Here is a 23,327-nt window from a genome sequence, read left to right as displayed (position 1 = left end):
GCAGAGAACTCTCCCTCCTGAGGGAAACAGTCCTTCTGTTAAAAGGTAGTGGTGGTTTTGGATGATTTTCATGCTCTCTGTTCATGAGTATTACAAAGAAGTGCTTGGTGGTAGGGATACAGCTAGTAGGCGGAGACAAGTTTTGCATCTCCGATATAATTGTAGATTACATTGGCAGTTGTTACCTATTGATGTTGATCTGCCATTCCTATGGGCGGGCTGTTGTGTTCAGAGTAAGACCTGTGAAATCTGGAGGCAGGTTGGAGGGAAATGGCTTGCACATGAGCAAGCCACAATATGAATGCTGAGTGACAACATTCAACCAACGAAACTCGATATAAAACCATAACATTGTCAGACCGTCTCTCGTTGGAGGAGCAAACTTTGAGGTCAGGCCAAATGACCTACTGATTAAAAAAATGCTGCTGAGTGACCTTTGTGTGGATGCCTCCTACAACACACTGTGCTGTCATTTCAAATTGTGATGTATGTTTCTGAGACCAATAAAAGCTGCTCGTGTGAGGTTTTTCTGGCATGTCACACAAAAGCCTTTCCCCCAGTAGTTCAAAAGTTTGTTGCTGGGTACTGCTCAGCAGGGGCAGATAGAAGAACTCTATTCATGGATTCCCCCTCAGAAGTTTGGAGTCAAGTTGATTTGTCTTGGACTCTTGTTTTTGCAGCTGGCTGAGATGTCAGCAATTTATCTATTACCACTGTTCCCTGAGTTGGAAACTGGGGAGTGCACATGTCAGAGTGCATTTTTGCTTCTCCCAAATGACTGCTGAAAACTATGGTTTGAACGTCTTGTTTACCATACAGCATCTCATTGCTTCCGAGCATAGTCATGACATTTACTATGTTGGCAGCACAGCTGTCTTAAGGATGGGGTCAGGATTTAAAGTAATGAGAACAAGAGATGGCATTGGAGTTAGAAGCAAAGATTTATCCCCCAGTGGCCTATGTTTAGGAATGGGGATGTCGGGTTCTGGCTCAGCTAGAGCACAATTTCACTGATCAGTAATAGGGTCAGGTATTGCCTTTGTGTGAGGGGTACTCACCTTGCTTCTGTCTTGTTGTTTTGTTGTCATTTTAGAAAAAGAAATCCAAGGATGAGCAGAAAAAAGGCTCAAAACCAATTTATTCGGTTTGAAAAACCATTACCAGTGCACTAAACTTCCTAAAAAATAGACCTTGAGCTGCATGTGAAAAGCAACTGTGTATAAAATAAATAGTTGCTCACTGTAAGTGTGCAGCTCAGAGTTATTTTTGTGAAAATAGAGCCCTATTGTCATAAAATTAAGTGACACTGGTCCTCAGCAAATATTGAGTTATTTACTAGGACCTATGTGCATGCAACTAGTGTGTTGTCAATCTGACTGTGTGAATCTGCACTGAAGACCACTAATTTTGGCTAAGACTGAAGCTCAAGCTTTGAAGTCCAGTTTCAAGTTTGCTTTTACATTATAAAACAAGCAGGAAAAACACCAAAACTCTTTTTTTAAAGAACAGCCACATGTATTAAAAAGAATTTCAACAATTAATCTAACACACAAGGAAAGGGGAAGAACAAAATTACTGGAGGAGAAACTGGTAGTGCTAGAATATTTTTTCTCATTTCTATTTTCAAATTTGTCCCTTTATAAGGATACTGTACATGTCTTTACTGGAAGAGTGCACAGTTTAATGAAATGATCTAAAATTGATCTAGTTCAGTGATACTCAGATCTCAGTGGTTCAGGAGCCAAATTAGTGATCAACATTACCCAAAAGAGCCACAGTAGCATGAATTCATTGTTTCATTTACTATTTTATATATATTACAGCACATGGTATTAAAACACTGTGTCATTTGGTCCAGTGAGAAAATATATCTAATATTCTCACCGCAAAATGACTGGCCAAGTATTCTACAATTGGTTAATAACACAGTAAAAGCATCCTGATTGGTTAATATCTTAGATTGGTTAATAATTAATTCACAGTGTTTTAATACCATGTGCCGCAAAGAGCCATAGGAGACACATTAAAGAGCCACTTGCAGCTCCTAAGCCTCAATCTTAGTATCATAGATCTAGTTAAACCAGTACAAACCCTCATATAGATGTATTTAAACTATTTGAACCTTGCTAAATTTGTATTTCTTTTCATTGGTCATTTACCAACTTAAAATAAATTATTTATACACAAGGGTTATAACAGCAGTTTAAGTGCACCTATGTTAGAGATTTGCACCAGTTTAAGTAGATTTAGTTAAACTGGTGGGGAACTTGTTTAGTATAGACAAAGCCCAAGTGTCCCCATCTGTAATAAAAGGCATGGACCTTACCGAAATGTGATTGAGCAGATTGGGAAATGTGAATTAGTGGGGGCAGCAGTAAACAATAGGGATGCTGTGCAAGCTCCCAGAAACCCAAAACAATGTTGTGAGGAGGTGCGTCACCAGCAATAGTACATCTGGTTTATGGTTTTACAAATGCTATGGGACAGTTTTGTGGGATTTCTGCTTCTTTGACACAGTGTAAATGGGGACAGGATTTGCACAAGCTGTACGCTCCAAATGCAACAGTTGTAACTTTCAAGAAGCTAACAATGACAACACTTCAAACTCAGCCTGCATGATTTTAAGTTGCACGGGGTTTACCATACTAATTAAACTTTCACTCACAATTCTGCAGTTTGTGATACTGTGGCAAATAATTGAACAGGAAACAAGACAAAAACAAAACAATCAGTATAACTGGAAATACCCCAATGCACTAATTCTCTGACCAGTGAATGTAGCATGTAGGTTGTACACCAAACTACTCTGGAGGCACATGGGAAGGAAAAAACACAGAAGAATGGACAAATAGATTGATTCACCGATATTTTATGTAGTGCCATAGATGCATGTGGACCTTACCAAAACAAATAAACATGGAGTTCCTGCCATGAAGAGCTTTCTGAAGGCCTGATTTTGCAAGCCCTTACTTACAGGAGTAATCTTTACAAATTAGAGTAGTCCCATTGATTTCAACTATGTTATTAGCAGTAGTAATAGTAATGGTTTTAGCAACACAGATGCTGTTAGCTCACATAATGTTGAACAGAGTTTTTCCTGCTCTACACTGAGTCCAAACCGTGTTCCACATCATGGTAATTAACATTATAGTACAGATGTGTTCATCAATAGTCAAATTTGCTCACCTCAATCGGGCCTGAGAGGTTGAATTAACTTTGAGAACAAAATTCCTGTCTGCTCATTGACGGGTTCTTAAAAATGTAGGCGTACACTGCACAGCAAATAGTTGCATTTCTGTTAGTTACAATGCACCCCTGCTCTATACAGCACATCATATACACTTCTTAAACATTTAGGCTATTTTCAAGAAGTTTACATTTATCTTAATAACTGTGTCCATTCTGGAAGTTCTATATAGAGAATAAGACCATGCACTGAGTTTTGGATGTGAGCTGTAGAATATATGTGGTCATCAATTTACTGTTTAGACAGCATTTTCAGAGCGCATCTAGGGTTTATATTTTGAATAATTAGCCATGATCTTTACAGAAAGGTTTTAAAAGATGAACTAATTTTACACACCAGATGTGAAAACCTCAGTTTCCTGTCGACGTTGCTCTTCTCTGAAGCCATACTGAAATGGTGTGTCTGGGTTGATCAGACGTGTTCGCGTAAAGTAGACTGGTTTGGCTTCCTTTACAAAGAACTTGCAGCAATCACTAAGACAACTATGGAAATGTTAATGTAACACCAAGCGATGAAGATGGAGAAAAGGTGGCCTCCCTGTGCGTTGTATTTGTTCATCCTAACACATCGTGTTGCTGGTAAGTAAGTGTTTTATGGACTGAGCTTCTTTAATTTAGAAAAACCTGTTTTAAATTTCACATTAAGGCAAAAATCAAACTGCTAACAGTGATACTGTGTTTCAAGGCAACTTTTTCATAGCTACAGAAAGATACAGATAACTACTATTAAATGTTAACTAGATGTACTGACTAGCAAGTCAGCTTCTTCAAAGCTATAAGCCATTTTCACAGTTTCTCTCATTGCAAAGAACTCACTCATTTTAGCAGAATATATGTTTTAGAAATGACTGCTTCCCTCCTAACTGTGTGGGTTTTTAACTTCCTCTTCCCCTCCCCTCCGAAATGTGACCATTAATTTCAGAACCATGATACTGACTGCTTGGAAACCCTGGAAAGATTTTTTCCCGTCTGTGCACTGTATTAAGGGCTTGCAACACAAGGTTGTCACTGGGAGTATGTCTCTACAGCAGCTGGTAGGTATGATTCCCAGCACGGACGGACAGACACATACTAGCTCTGTTCAAGCTAGCACATCAAAAAGAGCCATGTGACCATGGTAGCAAGTGCAACAGCTCAAGTTAGCTGACTGAGTACAGTCCCACCTGGACCTAGAGTGACCAGATGTCCCAATTTTATAGGGACAGTCCCAATTTTGGGGTCTTTTTCTTATATAGGCTCCTATTACCCCCCACACCCTGTTCTGCTTTTTCACACTTGCTGTCTGGTCACCCTACCTGGACTCCCGTCTATATACTTAGCCTGAGCTGCCACCTGCGCTGCTGTGGCCACATTGCTCTTAGCCTGCTAGATAAACCAGAGCTAGTATACGTATGTCTGCTCAAGCTGGGAATTGCATCTCCCAGCTCCTATGTAGACATGCCCCCAGAGCAAGGCCTTTTGAATATTAGAATAAGACTTTAGAGAAGGGAGAGCTACTGTGTCTGTATCAGGGGAGCTTAATCAAAACCAGCCTTGTTAAAAATTAGAGCAGGGCCTGAAACTCATAACGCTTCATTTGTGCATCCTGACCTTTGGGGTACTTAAAACCCAGGGCTGAGTGTGCATATGAATGTTGTGGTTTGAGTCCAATTTCCAATTCAAAATATAAAGATTTTCCAGGTACTGCAAGATGTATCTGAGTATGTTTATCAATGACTGCATATAGATGGAGCAGGTTGGGAAATTTCCTACTGCTGTAAGTGAAATTGATGATGATAAAAATGAAAAAAAAATCTTAGCTTAGTTTAGATAGAGAGAAGAGCCAAATAAGATGAAAATCCATATTACATACAGAGAAACAATTGTCAATATTAAATCTCAACAAAACAGAAGTTATGGCAAAATCCTTCAGTTGTTTATCCAGGCTAAACTCCCATTAAAGTTCTCTGCAGCTACAGGTGTTCTGCCCTAATAAAAATCAGAGCACTGAGGAAAACAGAACTGGAAGAGACCTTGTGGTTCATTTAGTCCAGTCCCCTAGTATTGGAGGCAGCCCTGTCATATAATCCCATTCATAGATTTATCAAGCTCCCTCTTAGAAGTCCTTAGGTTGTTTGCCCTCAAAGTTCCTACTGGAAGGCTGTTCCAGACCCTCCCTCCTCTGACGATTAGAAAGTTTCTTTTAATTTCCAGCCTAAATTTAATCATGTCCAGTGCACACCAATTTATTCTGGTGCCAACATAGTCCTTCCACTTTAAACTTAAGTGTCTGAGTTGCCCATGCAGCACGATACTCTGAATGGGTGGAACATCTTGCAGGAAAAGGGGTTAAGTATGGACATACGGGTATCTTAATTTTTTTTTTAATGTTGAGGTAAAATTGGAGTTGTTAAAACAATTGGCAAGATTCCAGTGCCAAGATGAGAGAGCTGCTGCACACCTTTAGATAAAATGGACTCTGTTAATTTGGTGCTGTGTTAAGCAATTAATAAAAAAAAAAGTTGAAGTATTAAAATGTTTATCCCAAATTCCTGCTTGATGTGGCTCTTTGTTCTAATATGTACTATTAAAAATAATTTTCATTGCAAGTTATCTGTCTGGAAACTACTTAAGTCATGGTACCTCTTGAATATAACAGATGCCTTTAGTAAGTAGAGGTCTTAGATCAGCCTCTGTCGTCATACTGGACAGATACTGAGATTTTTATTTAAGCAAATCTTCCACTTAAATCTTAACTTGCCCACCTTACTCCCCTTTATTTTACTGTAAAGGATGTACATGATGGGGGTATTAAAATGCTGGAGTTAAGTGCACTTAACCTGACTATTCAGTCACATTGCTTTTCATGCTCTATTCACTTGGTTTCATATTTTGATTATTTTAGAACCAGTTTTTCTGCAATGAGCTCCTTGTGGGTTCACAGACCTGTCCACACTGAACTCCTTGCAGGACTGGGGCATTCAACTGTAAGCCCTTCAGAGCCTGCATCTTGGCTTAATAGCTGTCAATATAGATCCTAAAGCACTATTAGCACTGCATAAATGACAAATGAGTTCACTGCTGCATTACATGTCCTCGGTCTGAACAGGCATTTAGGGGACTGTAGAACATAGAATCATAGAAGTCTGTAATGGACCTCGAGAGGTCATCTAGTCCAGTCCCCTGCACTCATGGCAGGACTAAGTATTATCTAGAGTCAGACCATCCCTGACATGGTTACATATAACATAAAATCAAATTGCTATGTCCCTTTAAAAATTCATAATGAATAAAATGACCTGAGGGTGTTGGCTGCAGGGTATGGGGAGGCACAAAAAGCTTGGGAGAGAGATGTAATAAATATGGCTCTGACCATAGCTAAACCATTTGGGAAATGGGGGGGGGAAGGGGCACATAGTGAGAATTTACAAAGTGGTCTTTAAAGAAGGGGAAAGGCTAAAAAGAATGCTAAGGGGGAGTGAGCCCTATACCTGAGGGTGCTCATACATATCCATTTTTTCTGAAAGTTTCTCATGACTGCCAAATACTTCAGATAAAAGGGTATTTGTTGTATGGCACTGTTGTTTGGTTAAGTGGAGTTCTGCTGTAGGGGACTGCTCTGTGTAATGTCATCAATTGATAGCTACCTGGGAACTTCATGCATATGAATATGTTGCACTCCATGTCCCTTGGAACTCAACAGAGACAGTGGAGATATATCAGAGTTCTTTTCCCCCAGGAGGAAAAAGAAAGAGAAAAGGTCAATTTCACTGTGGCAGCAGCTATTTTTATTTTTATTTTTTTTTAAGGCTGAAAACTTCTTTTCCTTTCACAAATGCATTAGCTCTGTATTTATATGGTGCACAAAGGACCTCAAAGTGCCTCAGAAAATTAACAAACTGATAAACAAACCATACATGAGGAGGCTTCTTCCTCCAACACTGAAATACAACCTCCACGGCGGAATGCAGAAGCTGCCTAGCAAGGTCCATGTAAAAGAACATCTTTTCCTATTAAAACAGCAGGGGTAATTGAAAAAGGCAGAATGCAATTGCACAAAGTAGAATTAGCAAGCAGGATTAATTACTTCTTGGTTCTTGCAAAGAGAGCTGTGGAATAAGCAGTCCTGGCTTCTGCTTTACATATCTCTTGAAACATCTCCACCTACTAAGCTCCCCTTTCTCTTTGGGTAGTATGATGTAGTAACACTCCCCATCCTGTACAAGCTACTTGAGTCACTGCTTATTTTTTTCTCCAGTTTCTTTTCTGGAATCTGTACTAATGATTTACTACTTCCATCAATTGCTGAACCTTCTCACTGTACTTAATATTACAGTACTGTATTTTAGGCCCCAGCTTATTATTATATAGGTGTCTCTCTCTAGTGAAGGCACCAAACAGTGTTGAGAAGAAGATTTAAAGGGGAGTTGTTTATAAGCATTGCTTGACTTGACAATTGTTCTGTTTCTTTTTAAGGCCAGCTTGAAGGCAGCATTATAAATACAGAAGCAGTCCGTGCTTTCCCTGGCAGTGACGTGACTCTGGAATGCAGCATCCTGAGCGCAGATTGGATCCATCTGACACAAACACAATGGTCAAAGATCGATGATACACCACCCAGTAGAATAGCTGTATATAACCCTATGTATGGCATTACATACTTACCTTTTTCTAAGACTTCTTATAACTATTCAGTGGCTTTCAGTAAGACTCCCCGCCAGTGCTGGGTAGATGTTAACAAGACTTGGAGTTCCCATGATGCCGGAGCAAACCTGGTGGAATGCCAACGGTGGAGTCTACATTTCCGTAATGTTAGTCTCTCACTCAGTGGGCAGTATGAGTGTAGCTTTGCTACCTACCCATATGGGACAAAGGCTGCGGAAATTAATCTTACTATCAAGGCAGAAGGTAAGTGATATTAAGATACCTATTGTTTTTTGGGAACACTTAAGGAAAAAAAACAGAACAAGTAAATGTTGTGAATATTTTTGTCTGGCTACATTCAATTTGCTCTGTAATTCCAGATGTGCACTTGTATTGTACTGCTGCTGCTTAGACAGGTTGCTATCTCTGGTTTAGCTGTTGTCCAAGAGCCTGGTATGCCTTGCCTTTCCGTATATAAACAGTACCTGGTGAGAAGCATAGCACAATTTAACTTCTGGGCAGGAATATTGGAGCAGGTTGATGGAAGGAACCAGGTGAGTGGCAGGGAGGAGGGATGATGTGTGTTCATCAGGGACAATTATGATATACTGGACAGAGAATGGTAATTGGGAAATGGGCTGGGCCATGCAGCATCCTAGGGATGGAGGACACCTGTCTTCCAAACATACTATACTCTGTGTGTGTTGAAATTATTAATAAAGAGACTGATCAACAGAAGGGCTGAACACCCTCAATTCCCATAGACTGATGTGTGTAGTGTTAATGCTGGGTGTTTTTGAAAACCAGGCTGCAATGTCTACAGGTAGCTAACTTCCTCAGTTGAAGGGTATGTTTGGGAAATGGGGATTCAAATGTTTTCTGAGCCAGCTCTCAAACTTGCACTATGCTTCCTAGAAACAGCTAATAAATAGTAGAAGCAAAGGCAGGGCTGGCTGACTACATGCGAGTGGCAGTTCAGTTCTTGTTGAACAGTGCTTTATTGAAGGTCAGTAGGTTTGGTATGCAGAGGTTCCAGTTTTGATTTGGATGAATTCATACCAGTCCTGAGTTTGAACTAGCTCAAAAACTAAAGTCTGCTGAACTTGCCAAGTTTCATCTCTGAGCCATATGAGGTTAATGAGTGCCACCTGATTTCCACCCAGAATCATGAATATGATGCTTAGGAACTTGGTCCAGTTTGCTGGAAGGTTAGGGAACCTGGCTCAAAGTTTTGATCTGAATGAAAATCAGAAATCACATTAGTTTTGCCTGTTTTCAGATAACATGAAAAAAGTGAAGAAATGCGCTATTTTTATTTTAGGAAGGAATTTAGTTGTTCACATCAGCTGGGTTTTCTTGGTTGCTTAAAAAACAACTGAAATATGTGATTTCGAGTATTTAACAAACTACAGGAATGAAACAGGGAAGATGGCAGTGAGGACTCTGATTTGCCATTGCTTGGGCGCTATGTAACTTGTTGTACCTGTTCTCCTGTGTACTGCATTCATGTGCATGCAGACGCTGAGGAGTGTTTGAAGGGTATAGGAAAGGTAAAAGATAGTGACATGTTTGTCCTTGCGTAGGACAGAAAAGAGGCACAAAACAGAATGGCAGCTGCTGCATTAAGGGTCACCTACCTGCCCCAAGGGCAAATACTGTTGACTCAGTGGCTTTAGAAGTTGGCTTTAAGTTAGATCTTTTACCAAAAGGGGACATATGCTGGGATGTGCAAACTGAAACTGAGTCTCTCCAGGTTGGAGTTGTTGCTATGATTACATATGTAGAATGTGGCTTTGAGTAGTTCACATTTGTTTTTTAAGTTTCATGGACTAACATCTGGGCTGACCAGTCTCAAGAAACCATCTGCATGGACTTGCGGAAACAAACGAGGACAAACTATCGCTCTGGATCAAAAATATGAATACTAGGGTTGAAATGGCAAATGTTGGTTCATTGAGAAGATTCCATCTTAACTCGTGGGTGCAGGAGGTTCCTTGGAGTTACCGCATAGTCTCCTCTTTGGGGATCTTCTTGCCATTTGACTAACAGCAAAAGGCAGATCAAATAAACTAGGGAAGAGAACTGAGACTATAAAGAATGTTAATAATGAATGAGTAAAACTTAGAGAGGTTATAAACCCACCAGCCACTGTGAAAAGGACTGCACCAGCACTCTGTGCTATAGCCAAGGTGCACTTCTGACACCCCTGTGGGATGGGAAGTTCTGCTTCCATGCCATGGCTATGGTACAGCCCTAGAGTGTGGAGAGCACTGGGTGGAGGAAATGAAGGGACTAGCTAGATAAGCATTTGACTAAAAGCTTATTCATTGTGCTGGGTTTTCTCTCTCCTTCTTAAAGAAATGAAGCCTTTCTCCTTACTGATGCAGACCTGCCCAGCATTAGCATTACCATCAACATAGGTTAAAATGAGGACAACTATTGTTCACGTTCAGTGAGTTTCAGACTGGCTTTTTGCAGAAACAGCACAAACCAGCAAGCTGTGCTCTGCCCCCTACTAGAGCAAGCCAAACATATTACTACATTTATCAGTATGCCTATTGCCAATGTATATTTTAAGGGAGACAAAAATGGTGAATGGCAATCACGTAGGACCATAGCAGACAGTTTGTTACTAGAGAACTGAATAAAAGAACTGCAGGGAAAATAGAACTGTTGACACAGGATTGTGAGAATGCAGAGAGGTAGTCTTCAAAAATACCTCCTGTGTCAAGAATTCATGTTTTAAATAGCTCTCCTGTTTGTCTATTGACCTTACTTAAACCTCAGCATGACCTGTAACTTATCTGCTGACTCACCCAGACAGTTTAATTTCTCAAGTACATGGAGTGAATCTTTTGCTGTACTATTTCCCCTTTCTGGACTATCATGAAAAGCTGATCAGTGCCCTTTTGTAATGCAGCGATAGTGACATTTACCTTTTTGAGTGGTCCTTCCCCCACTGAAATACATATAACAGCTTCCTCTTTTGAGCTTCCTGCAGAACATTCTGAGGGTTGCAAATCAGTGCTTTCATGACATGGGCTGCTCGCTGGCTCCTCGCCAGCTGTAACGCTGCACTTCGCTTCCAAATGTGAGAATTGTCATTGCAGACAACTGTCAGACACAGAGAGCCCACGTAGACTAAGAACCTGTGACTGAGGAAAAGCAAAAAGAAAAAGTCTAGCACACGGTTATGTGAGCTAGATGTACCTTTGATGAATCTACTAGTGGAATCTAGTTCCAGAGCTGAAGAACTTCTAGTCAGCGTGCACTATTGCCTTCCCATAGGAAAGGCAGAAGGCCGCATTTTGTACTAGCTAACACTTCCAGGTGGCCTTCAAAGACATTGCTAAGTAGACCATATATCATTCATCAGCCTGGAGGTGACAAGGGCATGGATAAACGGGAAAAATCCTTACTAGAATGAAGAACTGCAAACCCCGTGATTAGTTATAAAGGTTCAGTGGGCCTTTGCTGTCACCTGAGAAAAGTAACAGAACAGATAAGATTTTGTGATGATGTACCAATATATAGGAAGCAGGCTTATCCCTATCATTTCTACAATATGCTTTTTACCTGTCTACCAGCATCACCTTTGTATTGCCTGGATTGATCCTAAACTAGCTGGGTTTCATCCAGGCTCTGGAAATACAAAGATAACAGAATCTAGGAGGAGCAATAGAATTGACAGTAGTCCGTTCATTGATACTGCAGACTGAAATATGTCAGTCCCCTCTATTGGCCCAGGAAACATGGGGAACAGGAGAGAAAACAGCCTGGTGTGGTGACCTTGCACTGCAGAGCCTCAGGAAGGATGAACAGTGAATCTTCAGAACCTTGTGAGAAGCAAATGGAGTTAACCTTCAGCAATCCCATCCACCCCACCGGGTCCTGCAGACAATTCAGCAGCACCACGACAGGAATCATATCCAGGGACACTGAGGGAACTGATAAAACTAGCATGGGTGTCTGACCTCCATACATCAGAGAAGAGCTTCAGCATTTAAAAAAAAAAAAAAGCATCTTGTGTTTGATTGTATTTCTTGATCTACATTTGTATTTAGTTAGTTATATAATTGCTCTACCCTTTAATGCCTGTATTTCAGCCTTGAAGTGTGGACACTATGGTGGAAAATATTGGCGGAAAAGAAGCTGAGTGCAGACACTTAGTTATTACTAGGACTGTCGATTAATCACAGTTAACTTTAATTAAAGAAATTAATTGTGATTAAAAATAAATTGAGATTAATAACACTTTTAATCACAATGTTAAACAATAGACTACCAATTGAAATTTATTAAATATTGTGGATGTTTTTCTACATTTTCAAATATATTTATTTCAGGTACAACACAGAATACAAAGTGTACACTGCTCACTTTATATTATTATTTTTATTACAAATATTTGCACTGTAAAAATGATAAAATAAATAGTATTTTTCAATTCACCTCATACAAGTACTGTAGTGCAATCTCTTTATTGTGAAAGTGCAACTTACAAATGTAGGTATTTTGTTACATAACTGCACTCAAAAAACAAAACAATGTAGGCTCTAAAGTTTTACAAGTCCACTCAGTCCTATTTCTTATTCAGCCAATCGCTAAGACAAACAAGTTTGTTTACATTTACAGGGGATAATGCTGCCCTCTTCTTATTTACAACGTCACCTGAAAGTGAAAACAGGCATTTGCATGGCTTTTTTGTAAACTGGCATTGCAAGGTATTTATGTGCCAGATATGCTAAACATTTGTATGCCCCTTCATGCTTCAGCCACCATTCCAGAAGGCATGCTTCCATGCTGATGATGATCATTACAAAAAATATATGTTAATTAAATTTGTGACTGAACTCCTTGGGGGAGAATTGTATGTCTCCTTCTCTGTTTTATCCACATTTGGCCATATATTTCATGTTATAGAAATCTCAGATGATGACCCAGTACATGTCGTTCATTTTAAGAACACTTTCACTGCATATTTGACAAAACGCAAAGAAGGTACCAATGTGAGATTTCTAAAGATAGCTACAGCACTCAACCCAAGGTTTAAGAATCTGAAGTGTCTTCCAAAATCTGAGAGGGATGAGGTGTGGAGCATGCTTTCAAAAGTCTTAAAAGAGCAACACTCTGATGCTGAAATGACAGAGCCGAACCACCAAAAAAGGAAAATCAACCTTCTGCTGGTGACATCTGACTCAGATGATGAAAATGAACGTCAGTCCATACTGCTGTGGATTGTTATCAAGCAAAACTGTCATCAGCATGGACACACGTCCTCTGGAATAGTGGTTGAAGCATGAAGGCACATATGAATCTTGAGCGCATCTGGCAACGCCGACTATAACAGTGCCATGCAAACACATGTTGTCAGTTTCAGGTGACATTGTAAACAGGGCCGGCTCCAGACCCCAGCGCGCCAAGTGCGCGCTTGGGGCAGCATTTTGCCGGCAGGGCGGCAGCCGGCTCCGGTGGACCTTCCGCCGTCATGCCTGCGGGAGGTCCACTGGAGCCGCAGCTTCGGGGGACCTCCCGCAGGCATGACTGCGGAGGGTTCGCTGGTCCCGCGGCTCGGGTGGACCTTCCCGCAGACGTGCCTGAGGAAGCTCCACCGGAGCCGCGGGACCAGCGGAACCTCCGCAGGCACGTCTGCCAGAGGTCCCCTGGAGCCACGGGACCGGCACTGCCAGAGCGCGCCCCGTGGCGCGCCGCCCTGCTTGGGGCGGCGGGATTCGTAGAGCCGCCCCTGATTGTAAATAAGAAGCTGTCAGCATTATCTCCTGAAAATGTAAACAAAATTGAGTGATTGGCTAAACAAGTAGTAGGACTGAGTGGACTTGTAGGCTCTAAAGTTTTACATTGTTTGTTTTATTTTTGAGTGCAGTTTTTTTTGTACATAATTCTACATTTGTAAATTGCACTTTCACAATAAAGAGATTGCACTACAGTACTTGTATTAGGTGAACTGAAAAAATACTATTTCTTTTGTTTTTTACCGTGCAAATATTCATAGTAAAAAATAGTAACATAAAGTGAGCACTGTACACTTTATTATGTGTGGTAATTAATAATAATAATAGGAGATATACCTATCTCCTAGAACTGGAAGGGACCTTGAAAGGTCATCGAGTCCAGCCCCCTGCCTTCACTAGCAGGACCAAGTACTGATTTTTGCCCCAGATCCCTAAGTGGTCCCCTCAAGGATTGAACTCACAACCCTGGGTTTAGCAGCAGACCAGTGCTCAAACCACTGAGCTATTTTTAGAAAACATCCAAAAATTTAAATATATGGTGTTGTATTATTCTTTAACAGTGTGATTAATCGCGATTAAATTTTTAATTGCTTGACAGCCCTAGTTATTACTATTTCAAGTATACTGTTGTTATGAGAGAAGGAATGTGTGCTCAGACTGTTGCATCCATATCTAAATTTTGTTGTGTGATTACTAAACAAAACTTTCCTGGGCAAAGCTGCTATAGGAAGGGAAAAAAACAACATGATTGTATTAAAAAGAAAGACTCAATGGTAGAAAAAGGATGGGGTGTTAGGAGTTCTGTGCTCCAGTTCCAGCTGTGCCACTGTCTGTGTGACCTGGATCAACTTGCTTAACAACTCTGTCTCTTTCCTCATTGGTAAAACAGGGAGAATATTTAACTCACATGAGATGATGCAAGGCTTACTCAATGTTTGTAAAGCTCCTTGAGATCCTCAGATGAAAAGCACCAAAAATGGAAAAATTAGTGTTAAGGTTTATTCCAGTAGAAGAAATTAGAAGTTTCAGACTCTTATGTGTCTCAGAAGGAAGGAACAAACTCAGTTTTTTCCTCCTTTCCTTCTGAGAGTAAATCTTGATTATACAACTAGCAGAATTTATTTTGCAACTACTCCATTACAATATTCCTGTTAAACTCAATGGCAATTTCAGGCATAGGGTTGCTTGCAGAATTGGGACTGTGGTTTTCAGTTAGCAAATAAGTCTGTAAAAGATTACTGTGCTTTGGAAGTATTTTAACGGAATGTTTAAACAATCAACAGCATAGGAACAGCAGAGTAATGTATGTTTTGTTTTAAAGCACACCACATATTGTGCTAATAATTTTCTTCTTGTTTTTTGCCACAATTATAAAAGATGAGAAGCACTATAGGGTCGTGGAAATGCTATTAAACGAAACATTGGAAATTCCATGCCTTGAGAACATGACTTCTGTAAATTTGTCCAAATATCCTGTGAAATGGCTAATGGTAAGTATAACTACCCTCCATTATTGGTTACAAAGTAAGGAAAAAACATAGCAAGTAGAAATGTTATACTTTGCACAAGGGACTGCAAACAGTTAAAGTAAAGGTTTGTTAGACAAAAGGTATAGGTAATATTACTACCTGAGTAAACATCAGACTGTGACAACAGGGAGGAAAAGCTAGAAATGCAGTGTCTCCACAGTTGACAAGCAGCATACATATCACTGGAAACAGTGTGTTAGAGAACAAAGAAAAAACATTGCTATGGTGGTTTAATTTTTCACAAAATAATTGAAACCAAAAAGAGTGTTGGAAAGGGTAGAGAAATTGGTAAATTGAATAACCAAATTAAAAAAAAAAAACTCTGCATCATTTTTTTTTAAAGTTGTTAAATTCTTGCTTTGTTGGAGCACTACCAAATGTTCAACATCATGCAGGGTTATCTCATAATGTACTGGTTGTTTGATAAGTAATGTATCTGGTGATTTCAGAAACAGAAAGTGAGACTACATATGGATATTTTTGCTCGCTGCTAACTTTCAATTTAAGAATGGGGAGAACAAAAGAGCTCTCAAACACAGTTGCCTAGGCATGTGAAACCACATACAAAACAAGTTTAGAAGCTCTTGGCTTGGAGTTGAACAAGTTATTTTATGCATTGCATGTTACTTTTTGCAGGAATCTTTCTATTTTTTCCAACTTTGTCTTGTAAGATTACTTTCAGTAGTTCAGAGATGAAAATGAGCAAACTACGTCCTTGGCACTGCTCATTAATTTCTGTACCTTGTTTGTTCTTTTGGGGGTTTATATCTGTTGGCACCGGTTACTCTTGAAAACCTCTAATTGATAGTGTCTTTGTTAATCTGACCTTCAAATATAAGCATAAGTTTTATTTTCTCCAGTGGCTCTAGCCCCTTTGGCTATCAGTTTGGATCACCTTATACTACATGTATCCTAAACTTAGAAATTTTGTAGGGCAAGTCTTCACATTGTGCTAATTTATATTTGGTGATGTTAATTCAAACTATAAATCGGAAAAAAGAGCAAAGGTTCTTCATTTCAGACTGTGCAAGTACATGGCACATGTTGAGATTGTGTGTGTACAAATGCACAGAGAAAGGGAATCAATCTTAACTATAGGCATTGCTACTAGCTCTGGCGCACAGGAGTCAAAAAAGATGATGAAGTTCGGCTTTTCAATTAGTTTGGTGCAACTAGAAATAAAAAAAAATCAAAAGATTAAGAGAAGTCTCTAATTTTTCTCTAGTCTTAAATGTGCTAAAGTTGCTCAACACTGTGTGGAAGGGTAGCTGTAGGTGGGAAGGACACAATGTGGTTCATGTCTAAGCCACAGGACTACAATTCAGGAGACTTGATCATAATCTTCTCAACCAGCTACTCTGTGTCTATTTCCTCCATATGTAAAATGGAGATCATGACCATTTTTGTGACATGCTCTGAGATCCAGGAATTGAAAAGGCTATATGAGTGCTAAGCTTAAATGTTGCAACCCTAGAATGATCCCTGACGCTTTGACTCAAAGAAGGTGAGAAGGAAATGGTTGTGATGGAGGGAGGGAGGAGTTTGTGACTGAAAGAAACATCTGTCTGTGTTTTAAACAGGGGGAAAATGGACGTGAAGGAACAACTCTTATAATCAAAGAGTTCTACCACCAGGATGTGAATAAGACTGATAGCCTATTGTATAAGGAAAGAATTCAGCTAGGTCCAGACAATGCACTAAAGATTTCCCCAATCAAAATTGTTGACGATGGCAAGGTGTTCTCTTGCCGTGTGATGTACCATCCTGAAAGAATCCTGACGAACATCACCAAAGTGAAAGTATTTGGTAAGCGGTTTATGACAACTCTTCCTTTTTGCATTATAAAGACTTGTGATTCTTGTTACACAGACAGCCATTTTGTTCTTGTGAATTACTTCAGAAAATAAATCCACATTTCTTAACAAACATTTAAGACCAAATTTCCAATAATTGGTGCCAACACCTGCAACACGGAGGAACGAGTCTGTGGAAAGTACCTTACTGGGTATACAAATAGACACTCAACATGCAAACAGGTGTGTAAGTAGCTCATCTGTATGTGCAAGTTTGCATGGTAACAGCTGGGCATTCATGCACATTCACAGTCAAGCTCATTGTGCCCTTGTTACTGAGATCATATAAAATTGTAGCCCTTACTGGCTTATGACCAGTTCAATTATATATCACGGCTAAGATTTTAGTAAGTGATTAGTGATTTTGGGTGCTTTTTTTTTTTTAAGGCCTAACCTGAAACACATTAAAAGGGCCTGATTCTCAGAAAATTACTGATCCATGCACCCTCTGAAAATCAGAGCCTTAAGTTGTCACAGACTGGGCACCCACAAAATGAGGCATCCCATATCACTATTTTGTCAAATCATGGTCTGTTCTGTTTCAAACAGTGTAGGAAATCTACTGCTGAAATACAAGTGGACAGCACTGTTTGCTGTGTCAAAGACATGGGGAATTGAGAGGGATTAATTTGCTTATAGTACACTGAGTCTTTGAAGGTACAACTCCAGGGTTGCTAAAATGAATGAGCATCTTGTGGAGGTGCTGTCAACATATCCATTATATAACCACCTGCTCTCAGGAGTCTCAACACATCTCACACTGGGCCGATGCTCAGAATGCAAAGATTCAGCAGGAAGCAATATTTTTCAAAAAAGGAAACTTTTGGGCTGTAACACGCTGAGGTGAGACACAAAAATAGAAGTTGATGGTTTGAGATTTCCTCTTGTGCTTGTGTGAATCAGAAATGGCTTTTACGTTTAAAAAGTGACATTTGACAAATAATTAGTGTAACCTGGATAGTCTCTTGAGCACTGAAAAGTATTGAAACCACTGCAATTAGAATAGCCCCTTGTTCTGCATATGATAAGTTAGACATTAATATCCTTTGCTTGCTGTTCATGTAAACTTGTGTCAGGGTGGCTGTGCACAGAGACACGTACACCAGCATGTTAGCAGGAAATGGGAGGGGGCTGAAGCAGAGCAGACTTCAGAATAAACTAGACAAACCAAAACCTTTTGTTATGCTCTTTGAGGGCCCTGCAGTAGCCTCAGCCCAATCCCCAGCAATTGGACTGGAGGAGAAGGGCACAGTGCCTTATATAGCTTCTGTCTTGGGCACTCTTCCCCTCCTGGTTCCCAGTCGGCAGAAAGGTTGGAGGGGGATTCAGAAGCTGACTTGAGGTCTCTCAAATCTTAGTCACACATGTTCAGAAGGCAAACAGAGTGCAGATCAGAGGGACTGAAGCTTGCTTCTCTTTCCCCTTGTTTATATTTAATATTTTATCAGGTGAAAAGACTAGTGTTCACTCTCCTTTCTCCTCCACTATCGTGCATGTGTATGACTATATTTTTATTACCTGAGAGCAGTGTCGGTATATGTGCTGTATACAATACTATGGGATACACTCTGTCCAGCTGTTCTCCTTTTACACCTCAGACATGGTGCAGAAGGAGCAGAGACTGAATACAATTATTGCTATTAGAGTCCCTAATAGGCATCATTCATTCCTAGCATAGGAGCTGGGATGGGGCAAGCAGGGGGAGTGGCCATAGCACACCAATTCAGCAGTCCCCAGATCTCATATGGTCACTTGGGGATGACAACTAGCCATCTCAGGTTGCAGCAGCCCCTCCACTATGGATACTGCACTGGAGCTGGACAGAGAATGAGGGAGCTGTAGCTTTCTCCCTAACAGCCCTCCCCATCTCACTGCTGTGTCCCGTTCTAACTTGGCACAGCAGAGACTATGACCCTGTGTGTAAGAGTCAATGATAGCAATTAAGTGTTTATAATGGGTCTATGTTACAGTTCAAGTAAGATATGATATAAAAGCAAAGCCAGGGACCTGATGGATTTATCTAGCACTCCCCCTCATGCCCTGTAAAACATCAATAAGCAGTTGAGGGGCGTTAATAGAAGACTTCTGGAACTATGTGCATAGTGAACGTGCCTTTTCTCGAACTGAGTGCTCTGAGTTAAGTTAGCGAGAATTGTTGTTTTTCAAGTTTAACTTGCCAATGATTGACCAGTCAAATAAAAGTCCAACAGCAGAAATCACTGTGCTAGATACTGAATTCCTCCTGGTCCCAAAACATCTGTAAAGATCCTAGAAAGCTAAATGGATGCCAAACAATTAATAGAAGCTTAGAAGTTAGATGGAAAATTCCTTTTCCTGTAGATGCAGGATTGAATAGTTGCATACTAAACATAATATCATGAAACAGAGAAAATAGCATGGCCAGAAACCAACATGGACTTGGGAAAAAATGTGTCCAGCTATGATTTAAAATTAATATATACAAGGGAAGTGGGCAAAAATGGCTAAGATATAATAAATTCTGGCCTGATCTTCACCCAATATTCAAAATTTCTGAGGTTTGAAAAAGTGTGGCTGTTTTCTTCCCAGCCCGTTGTTGTTCATTCTGCTGTGCTGCCTAGTTAAAGCTATGGTAAGAAGCAGAATATCTAAAAGCACCAGCCTCCCAGTACAATATCTAGAGACAATAGCGAGAACCCTCCAAAAAACAGAAAAACCAACGAACCGCAACATGTCACACACAACACAAGCAATACCCAAACCCTTGAAAGTAAAACCTGAGCCAGTCCAAGAAAAACAAATCAGCAAAACTGAATACACATGCAAAAGATTCCAAGAGCAATAAGATGTGACAAAAGAAAGCCAAGTTGTGGATGAGCTTATCTGAACACAACAGCTTTGCATTATTCTGATGTGACAGACAGATGTGGGCAGAATTCCTCAGTGAAGTAATGCCATAGTGCTATAGAGGTGACCTGGGCAAACTTTTTGGGATAGAGAGTAAAGGCAACACAGCTGAAATCTGGAAAGATGTAAGCAGAAAATAGGAAGAACCAAAATTCTCAGAAGAAACCCTTGGTTACCTGAGATTTCTAGTCCAGTTTTGCAGTCAAAAGAGGGCTAGAGAGTAAGGTACGGTTGAGATACGCATTTAATTTTGGAGGGGTTTAGTCCAAATCTTTTGAGGTTCATTGTTCACTAGCCACAATCTGTCTGAAGGGTTGATAACTAAACCAATAAGTCCTTAGACTTTATTAGTGACCTGAACATTCCCTGGTGCAAGAATGCACCTTTTATTTTTGAATGATAATTCAGTGACTTGTTTTAAAAAGAAAAAAAATCATTTAGACAGGCTTAAAAATATATGCAAGCTCATGTTAGTATAGTCACCTGTACTCAAATGAAGTACATCGATGGCAAGAAAATGGTCCTAGTCTTCCTCCTCCTGTGGCTATGACCATCGTCATTCTGTATATAAGATGTTATGAATGAATTTCTTGAGTACATATGTCTCAGATACTAGGATCATTAAAAACAGTAAGATATGTTACAGATCTTGTAATTGCTACTTCTAGTATATCCTAAGTGTCAGCCTCTTCCCCGCTTCATCAGTATTTAGTGTGTACTAACAACACGTGTGTAGTCATTATAAAAAAGGCATATGTTGATCTTGGTATCAATTTTAGGAAAGACAATACTAAGACTCTTCCGAGAAGCTAAATTACTGTGGTTATTGCTGTCAGTTTCGTTAACATGTATTTTATTTGCTTTTCAGCCAAGCCGGAAATCTCCATTACCCTCCAAAATAATTCCAGTGGCAGCATTAGGGAGGTGAGTGATTAGAACTGACAGAATGCTCAGGGACCACAGGAAGTCACATCAGTGATTTAAGTTCAGTATTTCATGTTCGTTCATCTGAGCTATTAGTGAACCAGCGTATTGGTTTGGAGCAGTGTGCTTTAACTAGACATAAAGAACAACTATTGCCTGCTACTGATTGTAAAAAAACCCAGAACATTTTTGCAAGAGTAAGTACGTTGATGCTTAACTGCACCTTCATAGGGAGGGAGTTGTTGAGGATGATCCAAGAGGATATTACTAGCAGTTTTGGTGATAAGAAACTGAACAAAGGAAAATTGAGGCTGTTTATCAGGGAAAAATGTCTTTATAGAAAGCTCTATTTGGCTGTGGAACAGCCTCACAGGGGAACTGGTGGAAGTTCCCCAAATCACTTGAATAATTAGCTACTAATGGTTGATTAACATTTATTGTTGGTAGGGTAAAAATGAGATGAGGCAAAATACCAAAGTTTGGTGTTTACTGTAGGGAACAATTCTGCATGGCCTTTTGGGGGTGTAGGGTAAGGGGAGATGAGCACGAACAAAATCAGAGATAACAGAACCGGTAAGCTTGTGAAAAATAGACAAAACGCAAATCCAAATCCTTTGCTAGTGGGCCTCTTGGGCGAAAGAAGAATTTCAGCAAGTCTGCCTGGTGAATTTGTCACTGGATTGATCGAGATGAGGCTGCTGTTTTTCCCCAGCTACGTTAGCCTCCATCCCAAATCATTGAAAACACTTTAGAAATTGGTGTGAAGCTCAGTTTTTCCTTGAGATTTTAAGCCTAACCCTAGGTTCTTGCAACAGCGATGTTCCAATTATAGAAAACTCATAACTCAATTATTGTGTTAGCCAATCACATTTCCTTCTGTTATCTGCTGGTGGAAGGAGGCAGGGAGATTGTCTTTCCACATGGATAGATTCCTGGAAAGCCAGCTGATTGTATGAACTGCAGGCACTAGCGTGCTGGGAGTAGTACTGCCTAAAGACATTGAATAGCATGTTTGCCACGTCACTGAGCACAGCTAGGCAAAAGTGGTTGTGGAATCAGTATTTTTTTAAAAGGAGCTGGAATTCCACTTTGTACTCAAGTTGTTTCCAGTTATGTAACAGTCCCCCTGGGGCTTTTTTACCAGCCAGTGCAAGTTGAAACAGCCCTTTAGCTACTCTAACTTCCCTTGGGCTCCGACCAGTCCTGGCTACCCCCAGCTGGCAGGCGAGGCCGTGGGAGAGACCCGGCCCCAAACACTGGTTGAGCCGGGCCCCCAGGCCCTGAATATTGCTGGAGCTTGGGCACCACGGGCCCATACAACTCACCGCCTCTGCCAAGATTAAGGTGGAGGTGTCCATGTAGAGGTGACACAATACCACGACTTATGTTTGAAAAGTGCATCCTGAGTCTTAAATTGCCACACTCGTTGCCTACTGGCAGCCCTGCTGAGTTTCTAAGGCACATCTCTCCATCTATCACTACCCTCTGCCCACAGTAATGTAGCTAGGGCACATGGCTCATGTTGTCAGCGGAATCTTTACCCAAATCTTACACCTCAGATCATATTTAGTATAAAACGGATCAGTCGCCCAATGACCAACTGATGACAGCATTCTCATGAAATCTGTCTGCATAATTTTTGACCAGCCAGTTTTAACCTTTTGATATGTAGACACCTGAAATAAGTTCTGTGAACTGAAGAGTCTGTTCTAACCTACATAAGCCACATCCATCCTGCTTTCAGATTAGCCACATGTCAGACACAATGCATAGAACTGTCATCATTTCCCCCATGACCTATTTCAGTGCTGAATTTTCAATACCACAGTCTCGTTTGCACCATTCTGCTTATTTTCAAGAGGTTTTACTTCTTCTCCCGCCCCCTCCAAATATTGAACACCTTCCTCCTCTGTTTTAGCCCCCCAAAGGAATAAAATCCAGTCTGGACAGAACTTGCCATTAAGAAGCACTGATAAATGAGATTATAGTTAAGAAAGGACAAAGGGCTGTGAGGAGAACAGAAGGAAAAAAATCAAGTACAGCATGATTTCAGAGATGACTTATGACAAGAAAAATATTTCAGTCTCCATCCTGAATGTGTGGTTTGTAACCATTGTGACGCATTTGGTGTCAATTTACATGCCTTGCTTTCTTCAGAAGGGATGGATGTGTCGTGTGTGGCTACCCCATAATAAAAGAAGCTTCTTACTTTTAAAGTAGAAGAAGGCTGAGCTTCCTTTAGCACTTCAAAATGTTACAACAAAATTCATCTAGTGCAATGCACAGGCAGCACTGGCATGATGAGGCTCCACATGCTCACTGTCCATTGATATGTCTATGCCCCAATGTGGAGGCACCCCCTCTAGAGAGAGGCTAGTCCAATCTTCAGGTCTACCCAGTCTTTGCCTTTTATTGGCTGCCACGAAACCCAATTAGGGGGTAAATGTGTCATATGCTTGGGAGTAAGTATGCTTTGTCCTTTGCTGTTCCACGTAGGGTGCAACACATAGGCT

At 40.4% G+C, this 23,327-nt stretch overlaps 1 protein-coding gene across 2 annotated transcripts in view; it reads left to right on the top strand.

Moving 5' to 3' along the window:
- The first annotated feature begins 3,641 nt into the window (after window positions 1-3,641).
- CD96 (CD96 molecule) overlaps window positions 3,642-23,327 on the top strand; it is a 40,696-nt gene continuing 21,010 nt past the window's right edge. For both annotated transcript variants that reach the window (XM_039520837.1, XM_039520836.1), the window contains exons 1-5: window positions 3,642-3,825; window positions 7,702-8,133; window positions 15,000-15,112; window positions 16,732-16,957; window positions 20,759-20,814. In XM_039520837.1, coding sequence (XP_039376771.1) covers window positions 3,759-3,825; window positions 7,702-8,133; window positions 15,000-15,112; window positions 16,732-16,957; window positions 20,759-20,814 — 894 coding nt within the window. In that variant the 5' untranslated portion in view covers window positions 3,642-3,758. The remainder of the gene's footprint in view (window positions 3,826-7,701; window positions 8,134-14,999; window positions 15,113-16,731; window positions 16,958-20,758; window positions 20,815-23,327) is intronic.

Source organism: Mauremys reevesii, linkage group 1 (assembly GCF_016161935.1).
Source record: "Mauremys reevesii isolate NIE-2019 linkage group 1, ASM1616193v1, whole genome shotgun sequence".
Taxonomy (NCBI): domain Eukaryota; kingdom Metazoa; phylum Chordata; order Testudines; family Geoemydidae; genus Mauremys; species Mauremys reevesii.
The sequence above is the reverse complement of the archived record's forward strand: the minus strand, read 5'-3'. Positions and strand labels throughout refer to the sequence as shown.